The following is a 16,722-nucleotide window of genomic DNA, read 5'->3' as shown; positions in this document are numbered from 1 at the left end:
CTAAGGTGGGGGGGAGGGAGGAGGAATTCTGGGAAGAAGGGAAAAGAGAGCCATGAGGAGGAAGGAGAGAGACCTGAGACCTGAAGGGAGAGGAGTAGAAGGCCACCATGGGCTAGATAGAGGAGAAGCACATGGCCAGCGTGGATGGAGAATCAGGCCCAGATAAAGAACATTAACAAGTATTTGAGATTATGAATGGGAGGTAGCTTGATAGAAATTGGTAGAAGCAGATGGCATGGGCTTGAGGAAGGTATGATATACCTGCCTCACTATGGGAGTAGTTAGAGTATTAATATCTGCCCTGCCCCAGGTTAACTAAGGCTATTTTAAAATATAACAAGTGTCAGTGTCTTGATTGATTGCTAGCCCAGCCTAGCTGGTAATACTGATAATACTGATAATTTTAAAACAGTCTTGTCTGGTTGCTAAATCAGAAACCACAGAGTCATCATGAGGTTTCTTGATTTATAAATGCACCATAAAATTAGAGTGGGCTATACTGTTTTTATTAAATACATGTAACATATAAACTTATGATGATGATGTCACAAGTGATGGTGAATACTACTGAGCACTTATTGCCAGGTTTTAAATGCTTTGTGTATTATCTCATTAAAACATCCCAATGACCTAAGAAAAATACTTTCATACATTCTTGGGAATTTTTTTGTTGCTTTCAAGTTTTCAATTGCTGTTTAGGTCTTATTTAAGACAGGGTCTTGCTATTTTAACTGGCTTTAAATTTGCTCTGCAGACCAAGCTGACCTGAAACTTGCTGTAATCCTCTTGCCTTGGCCTCTAAAGTACTAGGACTACAAAAATGTGCAACTTTGATTGGCAACATCCCTGATTTATACTTAAGTTGATTGGAATTAAGTAATTTCTCTAAAGGGGTACTGCATTCCAGTCAGTAATACACTGTGAAACCCGGCTTTATAAAAAGGTTAATTAACTTTAAATCTTATTTATGTAAAATATTACTGAAATGCAACCTCCAACCAGTCATCATCTCAAAATACAAAGTCAACTCTTAATTACTTTCCCCCTTGGTGCATCTACTCCAAATTTAAAACAAAACAAAACAAAGGGTCTGATATATTCACCTTTGTAAAATATAACATAATTCAGTCTTTTTGTTTATGGAGAAGGTATATACTTTTCTGAGATTGTTTCCAATTATATCACAGCTCTATCTAGCTGATTAAAACAATTTGACTAAGCTTCTGTGTCTGTACACATTTTGTGTGTACATGTAGGTACTTGTACAATAAAGATAGTGGTTGACACTGGGTGTATCTCAATTCATCTCCATCTTATATTTTGGACACAATTTCTCACTGAACTTGAAATTCACCAATCCCACTAGGCTGGGTGTGCCAGCCCCAGGGACCTCCCTGTTTCCATCTCTCCAGCATAGAAATCACAGGTGTGCACACTTGATTTTGTGAGTGCTTTAGATGGATCCCAGATCCTGATAACTGCATAAGAAGCAGTATCTTCCAACTGAGCCATTTCTCTAGCACTCAGATATATTTTTAACAAGAAAAAAAATCTGCCAAGAATGGTGGTGAATGCCTTTAATTTCAGCACTTGGGGGCTGGAGAGACGGCTCAGAGGTTAAGAGCACAATGCTTGCTCTTCCAGAGGTCCTGAGTTCAATTCCCAGCAACCATATGAGGCTCACAACCATCTATAATGTGATTTGATGTCCTCTTCTGGCCTGCAGGTATACATGCAGGCAGAACATTGTATACTATTAATTAATTTGAGCAGAGGCAGGCGGATCTCTGTGAGTTCAAGGCCAACATGGTCTAGATGGTGAGTTCTAGGACAGCCAGAACTACATAGTTAGACCTGGTTTCAAAAAACAAAACAATAAAATCTGAATTCCAGAAGAGACAGAAGGGGATGCTGCTTAAAACTATATGGCTTCAGAGCGTACTCTTAAAGACATATCATTTGGCCTAGCTTGTTTTTCAGGTGATAATTTATCACTATTTTTATTTATCTACCTAAAACGGTAAAACACGACAAAGGAAGCTTCCATTCACAAACAGCCACAGCACTTCCTCTAACCATTCACCCAGTATGAGGATTGCTTGATATACATGAGAACTTGTGAAAAATGTATGCTACAGTAGAAGCTAATGCTTCAATCCCCAGAACTACCAAAACATGTCCTCTCATATAAAACAAAACCAACCAACCAACCAACCAAACAACAAAAAAAAAAAAACCCAAAAAAAACCACCCCTGCAAAGGAACTATTTTCAGCATCTAGCTCCATTTAAAAATCACTATACTGGGGCTAGACAGATGGCTCAGGGGTTAAGAGAACTGCTGCTCTTTCAGAGGTCCTGGGTTCAGTTCCCATAAACCACATGCTAAGTCACAGCCATCTATGATGAGATCTGGTACCCTCTTCTGATATACAGACAGAACACTGTATACATAATAAATACATTTTAAAAAAATTTAAAAAATCACTATACTGACAGGGTGGTGGTGGCACACATCATTAAACTCAGCATCCAGAAGGCAGAGACAGGCAGATTCTATGAGTTCAAGATCAGCTTGGTCTACAAAGCAAGTTGCAGGACAGCTAGGGCTACACAGAGAAACCCTGTCTTGAAAAACAACAACAAAGAAATGATACTAACAAAGTCATTAATTTAAAGTGACAATTCTCTCAGCAGATTTTGAGTGCCTAAAGGTCAAGGGGAGATATCTCTTATCTGCATCTTTAACAGCAGCACAGAAAGAGCTGCTTGATACTCTAGATTGGAAGGCAGTGATTCTGCCTTGGGCCAACCCTGTCTGTCTAGGTATGGGGAAGTTTATGTGACTAGGTCCAGAATGGACATTACTATAAAAGGCATAGAGGACAATAGGGAGAGAAAAAGATGTGTCTCCCTTTTACAATTCCTGTAGGCTTCAAAGCTAGAACCTCCTGACTACTTCATCACAGTACCTTGATAAATTCCACACTGTATATATAACTGCTTACTTACATCCTTCCCCACCTCTGAATAGCTTTACAACTAATTTATGCCTAGACTTTCCTTTTTAAAATAATTGAAGGTAATTTTTAAAAAAGATTTATGTGCTGGGTGTGGTGGTGCATACCTTTAATCTCAGCACTCTGGACGCGGAGGCAGCGGGATCACTATGAGTTTGAGGCCAGCCTGGTCTACAAAAGTGAGTCCAGAACAGCCAGGACTGACTGTTACACAGAGAAACTCTGTCTCGAAAAACAAAAACAAAAAGATTTAACCATGTGGTGTTACTGGGAATTGAACTCAGAACCTCTGGAAGAGCAGCCAGTGCTCTCAACCTCTGAGCCATCTCCAGCCCTGGAGGCTATTAAAAAAAAAAAAAAAAAAAAGGATTTATTCATTTTTATTTTATGTGCATTGGTCTTTTGTCTGCATGTCCCCTGGAATTGGAGCTACAGACGTCCATGTGGGTGCTGGAAATTGAACCCAGGTCCTTTGGAACAACAGACAGTGCTCTTAACTGCGAAGCTATCTTTCCAGCCCCACTGAAGGATATTTTTAAACAGGACCTCTGTGTGTAATTCTGGCTAGCCTTGAACTCAAAGGGACCCACGTCTGCCTTCTGAAGTGCGCACCACATGACCACTGAAGGTTTCTAGCTGCCCACTCTTTGGTAGCAGGCCTTTCTTATGTTCACTGCTTCATTTCTGATCTGTTACTAGTCTGTACAAAAAGATCACCAATTTGTTTACCTCTGTTAGACAGACTCTATGTACACTTTCTCTTCATAGTAATTTTTTTTTTTCTTTTTCCTATTAGAATGAAAAGGACCTTTTGACTTCTTTACTAACATTCCATTCTTTAGCTATGGAAAACCAGGAGGCTAATAAATCAAACCCACTCAGAAATGATTTCCTATACTATAGTTTGCATGTCAACTTGACACACAGGGCGGGGGAATCTCAACTGAGAAATTGTATCCATCAGACTGGCCTGTGGGCATTAGCTTTGATGAGTGATGCTATCACCAACCAATGCATGCAAGTGGGCCTGGACAGATAGGTGTTTAAGTGAGCCATAAAGCAGCATTTCTCCATGACTTCTGCCTTAAGTCTCTACCCTGCTGGAGCACCTTCTCTGATAAATGGCCTGTAAGCTGTAAGATGAAACAAACCCTTTCCTCCCTAAGTTGCTTTTGGTCATGTTTATCACTGTAACAGAAAGCCAACTAGGACACTCCCTAAAGAAGAAAGAAGTTTTTGAAAAGCAAATTTCTGAAAGTATATCACATCATAATAAAGGTCTGTTTATTTGGGGAACATTAAATCTTTCTGTTTTAGATCTATAAATCAAACTCCATGACATTTGTATTTTATTATTTGAGACAAATTCTCAAATTCTAGGCTGACCTGGAACTCACTATGTAGGCCAGGCTGGCTTTCAATCCACAGAGATGTGTTTATCCTTACCATTCAAGTGCTGGGATTAAATGTGTATATGACCATGCCTGTCCTTTCATGGCTTTCTTTAGTTTTGGGTAGCGTTGGCTGTCCTGGACTTGCTTTGTAGATCAGGTTGGCCTTGAACTCACAACGATCCACCTGCCTTTGTCTCCTGAGTGCTGGGATTAAAGGCGTGCGCCACCATGCCCAGCCTGGTTTTCGTTTTGAATCAGGGTCTTATAATATAGCTCTAGCTGTCCTGGAACTCAATATGTAGATCAGGATGACCTTGAACTCACAGAGATCTGGCTTGCCTCTGCTTCCTGAGTACTGAGATTAAAGGTGTGCACCACCAAGACTAGCCTATCATAGCATTTAAAAAACATGATAAATCATAAAATTTGGTACTGAAGTAAATAGTCTCATTTGGGAAACTCCACATACACATTAAATCTACAAATATGGACTTCTGATCAGCATAACCATATCTTACTATATCAAACACTTACTCATTACTTCTATTTTCCTTTCTATTCCTCTCTCTCTCCAAAGAAGACTTTCTAGGGAAGGGCACAATATAGAAAGATACTTGCTTATACAGCTGTATAGTTGGAAACACAGTACCATGGCGAAACTTACAGGCCATTATCAATCTGGTTCCAATACTTTATAAAGTGAGGGTAAATGAAGTTGATATACGCAACAAAACTCATAGGATGATGTTCTCTTACAGAAGCACTTCGCTGACATTAAAGTAACTGAGTGTGCTGGCAAACGCCTGTGGAGAACTACGGGTTCAAAGCCACTTAGGCTCCAAAGTGAACTCCAAGCTGGCCTAGACTACACAGTAAGACCCTATTCCAAAAACTCAAACCAAAACCAACAATTTAGAACAAACAAAGATACCAAAGAACAGAAATAACACAATGTAGTCAGGCTGTCATGGAGCCCCCTCCATCAGCCCAACCTGGCTTTGAACCTGCACTCTTCTTGTCTCAGCCTGTTACATGCTAGGATTACGGTGTGTGGTCTCACTAGAGCTAGAGGTTCGGTTGATTTGAAATCACCTATCCCTAAAGCAGGTGGGAGCAAACATACCTGATATGATGGCACTGAGGGGTATGGGATGACCACTCCTTGGATATGAGTTCCAGTGCTATTTGGCTGGCCTCCCATGAGGCTCTGACTCTGGGGTGACTGAACTCCAACTATTCCTTGGTAGTTTTGCTGCTGGTTGGACATAACTTGATAACCTGTAATGGCAAAATGAGTTAAATCTTGTTTCGAGTTTACTGTAAATAACAGTATATTTCTGTATTTCAAGCAAACTGCATGACCTAAAAGTGTCAGAGTTTTACTTAATCAGCAAATCTCCAAGCCTATGATATTTACAAATAAAATCCTCACCTCTCCCCAAATTTATTTAAAAAAAAATTCAATCTCTCCCCTTCCCCTCTCTCTCCTCCTCCTATATTAAGGAAATATACTGACTCATAAACTTGGCTTACACAGAACAAGCACTATGCAGTTTGTATCAAAATGCTTAATATTAATAATCTCTGTGGATTAGGATGCCCTAAATAATTTGTTAGGGCGCAGTCTAAAAGGTAAATGTCTCATTCCTTAAATAACAAAACCCAAAAAAATCCCCAACAATCACTAAGACTTCAAGTTAGGGGGAGCAGAATTCTGAATGTGGCATGGATGTAGGCAGACCTGGGCACCTGAGTATGTTGCATATAATCAGTGGTCCTAGTGGGGACAAAAGGGAATGGGTTTTTACAATAGCTTCCCCCCTTCCCTTTTTGTTTTTTCAAGGCATGGCTTCTCTGTGTAGCCTTGGTTGTCCTGAACTCTTTTGTAGACCGGCTGTCCTCGAACTCAGAGATCCACCTGTCTATGCCTCCCAGAGTGCTGGGATTACTGGTGTGCACTGCCCCTGGCTTCACTTTTTTTTTTTTAAGACCAAAAGAAACAAAACAAAAAAACAAGAAACCACACCAAGACATGAATCTATTTAGGAATGGTCAGAAACATAAAGTGATTGGAGTTAGTCAGTCCTTTCTTAAGGATTGTTTTCTCACTGTGTTATTAAATTGATCTGACAGAAACAGATCATGAAGGAGATTAAAATTGATTGCCAACTGTAGTAAGAACATAAGTTTACTTTTGTGAAGCAAACTTTTACTTACAAGAATCTACAATGCTAATCAATTGCATTGTTCTCCAGTCTAGTAACATTTATGAATACCAGTTAGCACAAGAAAGATTTCTAAACATCACCAACATTTTTTTCATTAAAAAAAAAAAAAAGGATTAAAAACCAGTTATCACTTAGCTGCAGGGCACTGAAAAAGCTTTTTACAAAGAACAACAGTGCTGCTAGCCTGGACTTCAGCAGCTACAGGCAGATGAGATCCTGTCTCTGGCTGTACCATGTATCTTGTTAAATAAAGCGAGAGAAAGTATGCCAATACCCCTGGCATTGATGGTCAGCAGGGAGGATCAGTGCAGCTGACTTCATGGCATTCTAAATTCGCACTAAAAATGTATACTCCAGATTCTCCTCTGTTGTCTGCTGCCTCCTCTTTCATCACTTCCTATACTGCTTAAGTTTGGACATGGACAGAAGGCAACAGTGAAGAATGACTTTGCTTTAACTACACTTAATCCTATTTTTATCAAATGACAAACACTTCAAATTAATAAACAAATTATAAGCACTATCAATACAAATACGCCAAGACACAATTTTATTCTTAAAAAAACAAAACCAAAAACCAACCAACCAAACAAAAAACAAACTAAGGACAGGAACAAAAAAGGGAAAAGACCATAAGATATTATGTCTGAGATGCCACCTTTCAAAACACAAACACACACAGACAGAGACACACACACACACACACACACACACACACACACACACCCTTTCTGGCAGAATTCACTGTAATATAATTGAATTTTATAGTATTTTAAATTAAGCAGCCATACTTCTCCAATAAATAGCAAGTGTTCTATTAACTTTTTAGAATTTTGAGTAGTGCTGGAAAATCAAACACATGACTTCTCACATGCTAAGCACCCTATAAACCAATGAATTAAACTCCTAGTCTGAATGTTATTCTTACAGTTTATTTAAAAAGATCAAGGTCGTCTATTTAAAGAAGAAAAAAAAAGTGTGTGTGGAGGGCGGGGGAGCCAGTCAATAATGCAAACATAGTTTTTTAAAAATAAACAAAAACAAAACAAAAAAACCAAGCCCCAAACAAACAACCTTACATATGCTTGTGAGGTTTTGGAGACCTGTCTTGGTGATATCTTTTCTAAAACTCTCTTATGAAAAGAGCCTGATACTCATTTTCAAATGTAGAGCTACAGACACCATGTCACATGGTTTAATGTAGGATCACTTGGACAGTACATTACAGAATCTGCATCACTAAATTTCCACTTCCATTTTTAGTAATTGCCATATACATGCACACAAAACTAACACCACCATTAACATCTGGAGATAATGGTAAGAGGAAATATAAAACACCCACCACAGGCATCACTTACAAGGAGAACTTGGATTATACTTGCCAATGGGGTGACATAAACAATGAAAATGAGACAATCTTTCAAATAAAATAAGAACACCGAGACAACACAACCATGAGACTGTGAAAAGGTCTTGTGAAAGAGGGCTAAGAATTCTTACTGGTATGGAGGTATTAATGTCTGTCATTTAGCTTAAAGAAAAAGAATATTCCAACAAAAAGTAAAGGTTTGGAGTAAGGGGAAAATATTCTGTTTGAGGAACAGAAAGGTATGTAGTAGTTAGTTAGATAGTGTGTGGACTGAAAAGCCCAAGATAAAGGTAGAACAGAATCCCATTGAAGAAACAGTGTATGAGCAGAGTGGTGAAAACCAATAGATATTTCTAGATTTCAAAGAACACCAGGCAGCCCCTCCTAGTGCCAATGTTCTGAAGCAGGGGTTGTTGTGGCTCATGGTTTCAGTCCGTCACGGAGAGAAGGGCAGAGCAAGGAGTGGAGAGAAAGAATGCGTGTGTCAGGCTTTCTGCTCCCGTATCCCTGCTTCATTTCTAAAGCCCAGCTGTTGGGATGTTGCACCTACAGGCAGCGAGGTCTTCCCCACTTAGATCACCCTACCTGGAAAGGCCCTTACAGGTACACACAGAGGTGGAGGATCAGAGAGGAAGGTAGAAGCACTTCATTAACTTCCTTTTCTATCCAGTCAAGTGATGATCCAGTGTGAGGAGGATGGCATGGTTGAGGACCACACTACTTTTAGATTGAAACTAACCCATTTATCCCACTGACTCTTGAGTGTACATTTTTATATTTATACTTCATGCATAAGCAGATTAATAAACTGTCAATGTGTCCTTGACCAACAGTGGATTTATTGAAAATAAGAATGGCAGGCACTTTAAAAGAAAAGTACCTTTCCCCCTAAGAAAGTCAATCTCTTGTGCCAATTCTCTGTACTGTTTCACAGAATACACCCCAAAATGTACTGGTAACACAGACTTGCTTTGCTAATTTTTTCTTTTGTGGTTTCTATATACTGTTAATAAAAATGGAAATGATATATCACTTAAGGGTAAAGAAAGACATTTCAACACCTACCATTGTCCTTTTAGAAGAAAGCAATGTATATTAAACTATCACTCAGCTAAAATGTAGAATTTCAATATTTAAACTTAAAACAATATAAAAAACAATTTAAAATATTCTCCTACACAAACTTAGGCATGTTGTGCTGGAAGGCCAGTTTCTCACAACTCATGTTTAGTAAATGCTTTCTGATGGCAACAGTTAATGTTAAGTATATCCAGTCACATTCACTAAATTGCTAATTCCATAAATACAAATTACAGCCTCGTGTTTGTCAGTCACTCATTAAATCTCTCTTCCAACAGCTGAGACACAAATGTCATATAATTAACCAGGAAGTATTGAACTGATTAAGAAGACAACAAAACTCTTATTTGTATCTAATATGCAAAATCTGAAACTAACTGAAAAATTAGATTTATTTTATGTATGGGTGTTTTGCTTGAATTTATGTCTGAACACCATGTGTCCTAAGTGTCCAAGGAGGCCAAAGAGGGCAGAAGGGTCCATGGAACTGGAAGTACTGATGGTTGTGAGCTCCATGTGTGTGCTGGGAACTGAACCCAGGTTCGTTGGAAGTGTTCTTAATCACTGAGCCATCTTTCCAGTCTCTAAACACATTTTAAGACACGATTAGGCCAGGAACGGTGGTACATGTCTTTATTCTCAGCACTGTCCACCTGAAGCTCTGTGCCTCCCTCCCATCCTGAATGCTCCCCTTTCAGTCTACAGCAGTTGTCTGGAGGAGTTAGCAGTGTGGTTTTGCTTGTGGCTGCTTGGGCTTAAAAGGACTTTGTTGCTATACTCTGGATGAGTCTATAGAAGATCTTCCCAGATGCTGGCTGTCCTCGCCACGATGTCAGACTTACTCAGTAAGCCCAAGTTTGCTTTCATTAGGATACTTCGTAAGCAGAAAAGCTGTTTTGCTTCATGTCTTGGGGTTGTCTGCAGCAATGACTTTCCCCACAATCCACAGAGCTGCTTTTCATTTATTTTAGCATTAAGGAGGAAAACACACCAGGTTTGAACCATATTGGTAGGAGACATCAGGATATTGTCAACAGAACCTAAGACTATCACAACTAAAACCATAATTTAACATATTATCCTTATGTAACTAATACGAAGAAGGTAAAATTTAATGGTATTAGGACAGATACCTGAGTTGTTTTTATTTTGGAAATCATAACAGAATGTTTGATCCTTCAGTCTAGCAATTTCAAAACCTAGGAAATGGCTAACAGTTATATAATTTCAGATTATACTTTTTAAAGAGCAGGATATTAAAAGATTATTGAACTTTCTATAATGCAAGATAACTGTGGGATCTTTTGCCAAAGTTTACTATAATCATAAAGAAAGTTAGAAACATGGAAAGCATACAAACATGGTGGAGGCATAATACTGTATTTGAAACACAGATAAGAATCTGTTATTTAGGAAAATCAAGCCATTAATCACTCAGTATCACAAGATATTAGGCCATTAATTACATCCATGCCTCACTTTATGTACATATGTTGAATAAAATTCATATTCTTAAAAAGTGTTCGTGCTGCTTGAAATTTTTTTCTGAGCTTCTGTTTAAACTAAGCAATTTTATAGTATCAAGCCTGCGTCGTCAGGAGTGTCACCTATGACAAACGGTTCAAGTTCTGGCTCAAGCTCCTTATCTAACCCTTCGGGCAAGAGGAAGGGTACATAGTCTCAAAAGTATAGTCTGAAGACTGCCAAGCGTGAGACTGAGGGTAAGGAAGGAGAAGGGGTTTCCTAGAGAAAGAAAGGTACCATTGAGTTAAAAAGATGCTAAAGAGCATTTCCAATACCCTGACACAATACACCATACCCCTGAATGAAACATAAATTATTCTTTATTAAAAGTAGTTTCAGTATAACATTTAAAATTTTTTTCTCTTATTTAGAAATAACCAGAAAGTTAGAGAAAAGCAAGGTATCTTTTATAGAAATCTGTCCATCTGGTGGGAAAGCAAGTATTTTGAAAAGCAAGCAACACAAATAGTAAGAGATTTCAAACAGAATCAACTAACACCTAGTTATCAGTGTAGGTGCTTTTAACACTCCCTTCGTTGTTAAGACTATAGTGCTGCAATATTATTCCATTTCTTCCAGGACTTTCTGAGGACAGCACCAGCAGTTCTGCAAGCTGAGAGAACAAAATCATTATGAATCGATGACTCAAACATCCCTGGGAGGTTAAAAAGAATCCTCCATTTCAACAGATGAGAACAAGAAGGAAAAACAGTGCTCAGCAGAAAAGTGCTACCTAGACTAAAAAGCTAGATTTACTTTCTCCTAGGTAACCTAAACTAGTATTCGTGTTAATGGAAAGCATCCTTCCGAGCACATTAGCCATAATCAGGTAATAAGACAACTTGAAGAAATGCTTCATCAGCACGGCCATCACCAGGAATCTCACTCAGCTCACTTCCCTCACCAGTATTATTATCATTTTTCCCCCAGATTGGACTTGTACAAAAGAAGCACTATGAAGGAAGTTAACCTTTTTTAAAAAGGTTAAGCCATTTTTTAAGCCATTTTGCTGAATCTAATGTATTTTTGAACTAGGTGTTGATAGGGTTGTTTAGAAGAATCTAAAGTTTATACACCAGACATAACTTCTGTCTGGTACTATTTAGTGTCCAGACAATTTCAAGCAGAGTCAGCCCTCCTTTGTACTTGGGAAGAGATGCAGCTGTCAACACAGCCTTTCCTTCACCTCTGCCAATCCTTTACTTCAACAAGAAGGCAGCAAAAACCAATCTGAATAAAATCAGCCACACAGAAGTCACAGCTTTTATTGAAGTAACTATCCTAAACAACTCAAGAAAACCTGTAAGTACTTACCAAATACATTTGCTCCATATTTCAGTGGCAGCAGGTTAGAGAGAGGGGAAATGGAAATAGGTGGAGTTGTACTTATACAATTTCTGAATCTATGCTGCTCATGCAATACTAAGAAATACTCACAGGATCAACTAAGTAAAGTCGGGGCCACCACCTACTAACACAGATTCCTATTATGGGTCAAAAAATGTCAACAGAGAAATGACCAATTTTGTTTTCATAGTCCCTGTGTGACATAGCTCTGCTCACCCTATAGTGTAGATTCTTCTTTGCCTTCTACATTCTAGTTACTTTTATGTATGTGGTGTATGTGGCGCTGGAGATGAGACCCAGGGCTTCAGGCATGCTAGGTGAGCACTCCACCGCACTACATTCCCAGCCTCCTCAACCCCTAGGTGCTTTCAAATCTGTGGCCTGCAATGCTGCCTATATCCTGAACACTATAAATCCTGTTCATTCTAGAGCGTTCCTTATACAGTGTGGCTTACCAATATGCTATCACAGTCTGCTGCTAACAAACTTTAATGTATAATGAATTAAGGCTGAACATACAGTTCCCTGTCATTTTCTGAATTTATCAGCTGGCTATAAAACTTAAATCATATTCAGTTTCATAATTATTTTGCTTCTCATAAACATGCAATATTAACAGTTTTGGGGAAAATTAAATTATGTATCTTGGTAAGGGCCCAAGCAGCTTAAAATGCATTTGGGTGTCTTTTGGTCCATTTGCTCCACATTTTAATGAATAATTATGACCCTAAGAAGTTGTATGACATGAGGGAAAGAGACAAATTTGATGTCTACTAATGAGTTTGGCATGCTTAAGACATTAAATTTTATTAGATAAGCCGCAAACCAAACTGAATCTGCCATCCAGATATGCTTTGTAAAAGAAATAAAAGCAATAGTTCTTTTGAAATTTTTGGATTTTTACAAAGTAAATTGTATGAAGCCAAGTCTGTTACTTGAATTCAAATCCACATTCCTGAGTATGATGCAACATTAAAAGGCAATTATAAGTAATGGAAAATATAAACAAATATCAGTACCTTAATACAGCATTAAAAAAAAAAAAAAAAAAAAAAAAGGCAAAAGGGCAAAAAGGTAAAAATGCAATAAAAACCTGAGTAAAAAGAAGCCAGGAAGCAGCTGAAAAAGAGACCGGTTCACTGTGAGAAATGTAAACCTCTCAGACAGTGCTACGGCCCCGAATCCAACCACTCAGGGACAAGGCCAATTATTGTAAAATATAATCACATATGGTGAAGCTGCCAACTTTTCAAAAGTCCTAAGAATGAACGCAGCTCTGTATCAGAGAGCCTGGGCCTATAACCTGAAGTTTGCTACAGTCACTACCTGTGGGTCCATAATTTCTGGTATTCCAATTGGTTGCTTCCATGATTGTAGTTATTAGGAAACTAAGCTACTTTAAACGATTCTGATGTTCACCATTCTAAACTAGAAATGACTCAAAAGAGACACAGAATCTTGCAATTTTTGAGTCTACAGAGGCTAGACAATATATTAACACACCCTAGTTTTCTAAGTGAGCAAACTGAAAGCCCCAGGCTTTACCTAACATAACTAGCACTAGTTTAAAATGACTGTGGGGGTTGGAGGGATGGCTCAGTTAAGAACACTGGCTGCTCTTGCTGGCTTTAATTCCCAGCATCCACTGATGGCTCACAACTGTGTATTAACATTAGTCTCAGGGGACCCAAAACCCTTTACTGGCCTCCTTGGGCACTGCATGGCTGCAATGCACAGACATACACGAAGCAAAACACCCATAAAATAAAATTTAAAAAAAGTTTAAAAACACACAAAAAAGAAAATTCTGATTTACAGTCTGCTGGTCTTTCACATTATACACTGTGTTGCCTGGAGAGCTTCATGCAGTCAGGACTTCCATCAATGCCTATCAATGCTTATTTAATCTTATTCTGAATGACCACAGTCAGTAATTTCACATCACAACAGAAGACAAAAGCATTCACTCCCATATGCTAATATTGCTCCAGTTGGACTGCCACAGTACATAGAATTTTGTTTTGTTTCTCAAGACAAGGTTTCTCTGTGTAGTCCTGGCTGTCCTGGAACTCACTCTGTAGACCAGGTTGGCCTCGGACTCAAAGATTCACCTGCCTCTGCCTATTGAGACCTGGAATAAAAGGTGTGTGCCACCACCATGTGGCAAGTATACCGAATTTTATTGACAAGGAGATCAATACATTGGCACAGATAAAGCATTTTATCTGAAAAAATTTTCCCAATGTTTTTTCCACAAAGGAAAATAACAGAAAATTCTTTATTTCCATTGCCCATACACGGTCTCAGAATGATTCTTGACTCAGTTGAGTTTGTTAATTTAGGGGGAAATGCGTTTTAAATTCATTTAAGCATTTAAGTACTAGTGATGCCATGCTAAAAAAAAATTGCTATAATTTTTCATTATTTGGCTGAATGGTTCAGTTCTTTTGTGAAATAAAAAAGATCAGCAAACTTTGTGAGCTCTTTTAGGGTATATAAGGATAGTTGACAAGAACCAAAAAAATAAGTGACAGGTGAAGTTTACATTTTAATCAGTTGTAATGGTGAAATATAAGGAAAAATATTTTAAAAGACATAAACTATGTTTACATATGAAAATTGGGACAGAAATCAGTAAACTAAACAAAAAGAGAAACAGAAATTGCCTAATCTTCTAGTTGTTTTTATATTAAGATTCATATATAAAGCCTAGGTATTAAAAAACAAACAAACACACAAAAAACCCCACAAAATCCAGTAAACTATAGTCTTAAGATCACAACTTTGTTAACAAGAGCTCAAATTCCCACCAGTTCTATGTATGAGAAGGCTAATATAATCACCAACACTGCGATATAATTATCACTGCTTCAGGTTGCTGAAGATTTCCTTAAAGGGAACATTTGTTTCTATTACACATACAGGCATACCAAAATTACCTGTCATTTCAGCTAAGAATATTTGAGAATTTCTGCTTCAAACAGAATGAGGCACAACTAACTTAAGCTATATATTATTAGGATAATACAGAAATAAATGAGTAAGTAAGGTCTCATCATAGTGATTTATTATGACTGACACCTAGGGTCAGACAATGTCACCCACCATTGAAGGATAGTTATCCTTCTCTGCACCTGTGCCTGAGATGCAGTGTGGTTTACTGTTCTCTTTTTCTTCATCTTAACTAACAGCAGAAAAACCACAGCTGAACTACCACAAGTGATAAATACCTTTCTACTGCATACAAACTATGTCTCTTTGGCATTTTAATTTTTTATTAAGTGTGAATACCTGTGTGCAGAGATGCAACTGAACTAGCACTTCACTCCCAACCTGTTCTTAAGTTTTTATTTTATAAAATGATTATAGTTAAGAAACAAATCTTACCACAGAAAAAACCCAAAAACTTAAAGCTTTTATAAATACACAGCAAAGGACCTTTTGCTGCTTTATTAACAGAGTTTGCAAACAGAAAGTCACATAAAAGGTATTTAAATGAATGGCATGAGGGTCAATTTACTTTTTTCTTTTAAAAAATTTAAGGTTATATTATGTGTATATGTGTTTTAAAAGCCTGCATGTATGTGCTTGGTGCCTGTGGAGGTCATGAGAGCAATGGATTTCCTGTAACTGGAGTTACAGATGGTTGTGAGCCATCATGTGGGTGATGGGAATTGAACCTAAGTTCTCTGCAAGAGAAACAAGTGCTCTTAACTTCAAAACTATCTCTCTAGCACTCAATTTATTTTTTATAAAATTAGGGAGTCATCACAGGTAGGAATGTTGCTCGGCAGCAAATGTCTGCTTAGAATAGACAAAGGTCCAAGTCTCATGTCTAGAACCACAGGGGAAAAGACACATAAAAACAATCATATCAGATGTTATAGTTAAGGAAGTAAAAGAAAACAAACAAACAAATAAACAAACAATACAAGTCAATTACTTTCAGGACCAAAAGGAAAACAGGAAAATGCTTCTTTATTATTATTTTATTTTAATTTTGACACAGGGTGCTGCCCAAGTGTACCATAACTCTGTAGTCTTCCTAACTTTAGCCTGTAAGTACTAACATTATAGTCATATGTCGTTGGTCACAGACAGAATACCATTAAAAAAAAATTTGTTTATTTATTATGTACACAGTGCTCTGCCTGCATGTGTGCCTGCACACCAGAAGAGGGCATTAGATCTCATTAGAGATGGTTGTGAGCCACCATGTGGTTGCTGGGAACTGAACTCAGGACCTCTGGAAGAGCGGTCAGTGCTCTTAACATCTGAGCCATCTCTCCAGCCCCAGAATGTAATTTTATTAGAATAAAACAGTTGTGTATATGACACTAAATGAGCAGTATTATGATCAATGTTCCTAAGGATGAACAAGTTTAAAGATATTTTTCAAAAAGTCATCATTTAATATTGTAAGATTACGTATATGTGTAAAAGGGGGGAGAGGTTACATTATGTGGCACAACACATATGTGGAAGTAAGAGGACAGCTCTGTGGACTTGGTTCTTTCCTCCTCTAACTTTACATAAGTTATGGGCATCAAACTGAGGCTGTCAGGCTTGTGCATAAGCACCTTTAGCTGCTGAGCCATCTCACTAGCAAGGAACAACTTTTGATGTCTTTTGACATTAAAATATATAGTTTCTATTGTTTGACATGGGCAGTATTACTAGGCTTCAGGGACATTAAGAGGAGTCATATTTGAGACAGAATAAATTGTAGTTTAGCTAAAACAGTTAGATGATTCCCAA

At 38.0% G+C, this 16,722-nt stretch overlaps 1 protein-coding gene across 9 annotated transcripts in view; it reads right to left on the bottom strand.

The window, feature by feature from the left end:
* R3hdm1 (R3H domain containing 1) overlaps nt 1-16,722 on the bottom strand; it is a 122,204-nt gene that overhangs the window by 21,457 nt on the left and 84,025 nt on the right. For all 9 annotated transcript variants that reach the window (XM_051147305.1, XM_051147309.1, XM_051147312.1 and 6 more), the window contains one exon: nt 5,537-5,691. In XM_051147305.1, coding sequence (XP_051003262.1) covers nt 5,537-5,691 — 155 coding nt within the window. The remainder of the gene's footprint in view (nt 1-5,536; nt 5,692-16,722) is intronic.

The sequence above is a fragment of the Acomys russatus genome, chromosome 6 (genome assembly GCF_903995435.1).
Source record: "Acomys russatus chromosome 6, mAcoRus1.1, whole genome shotgun sequence".
NCBI lineage: Eukaryota > Metazoa > Chordata > Mammalia > Rodentia > Muridae > Acomys > Acomys russatus.
This window is presented reverse-complemented; position numbering and strand designations above follow the sequence as displayed.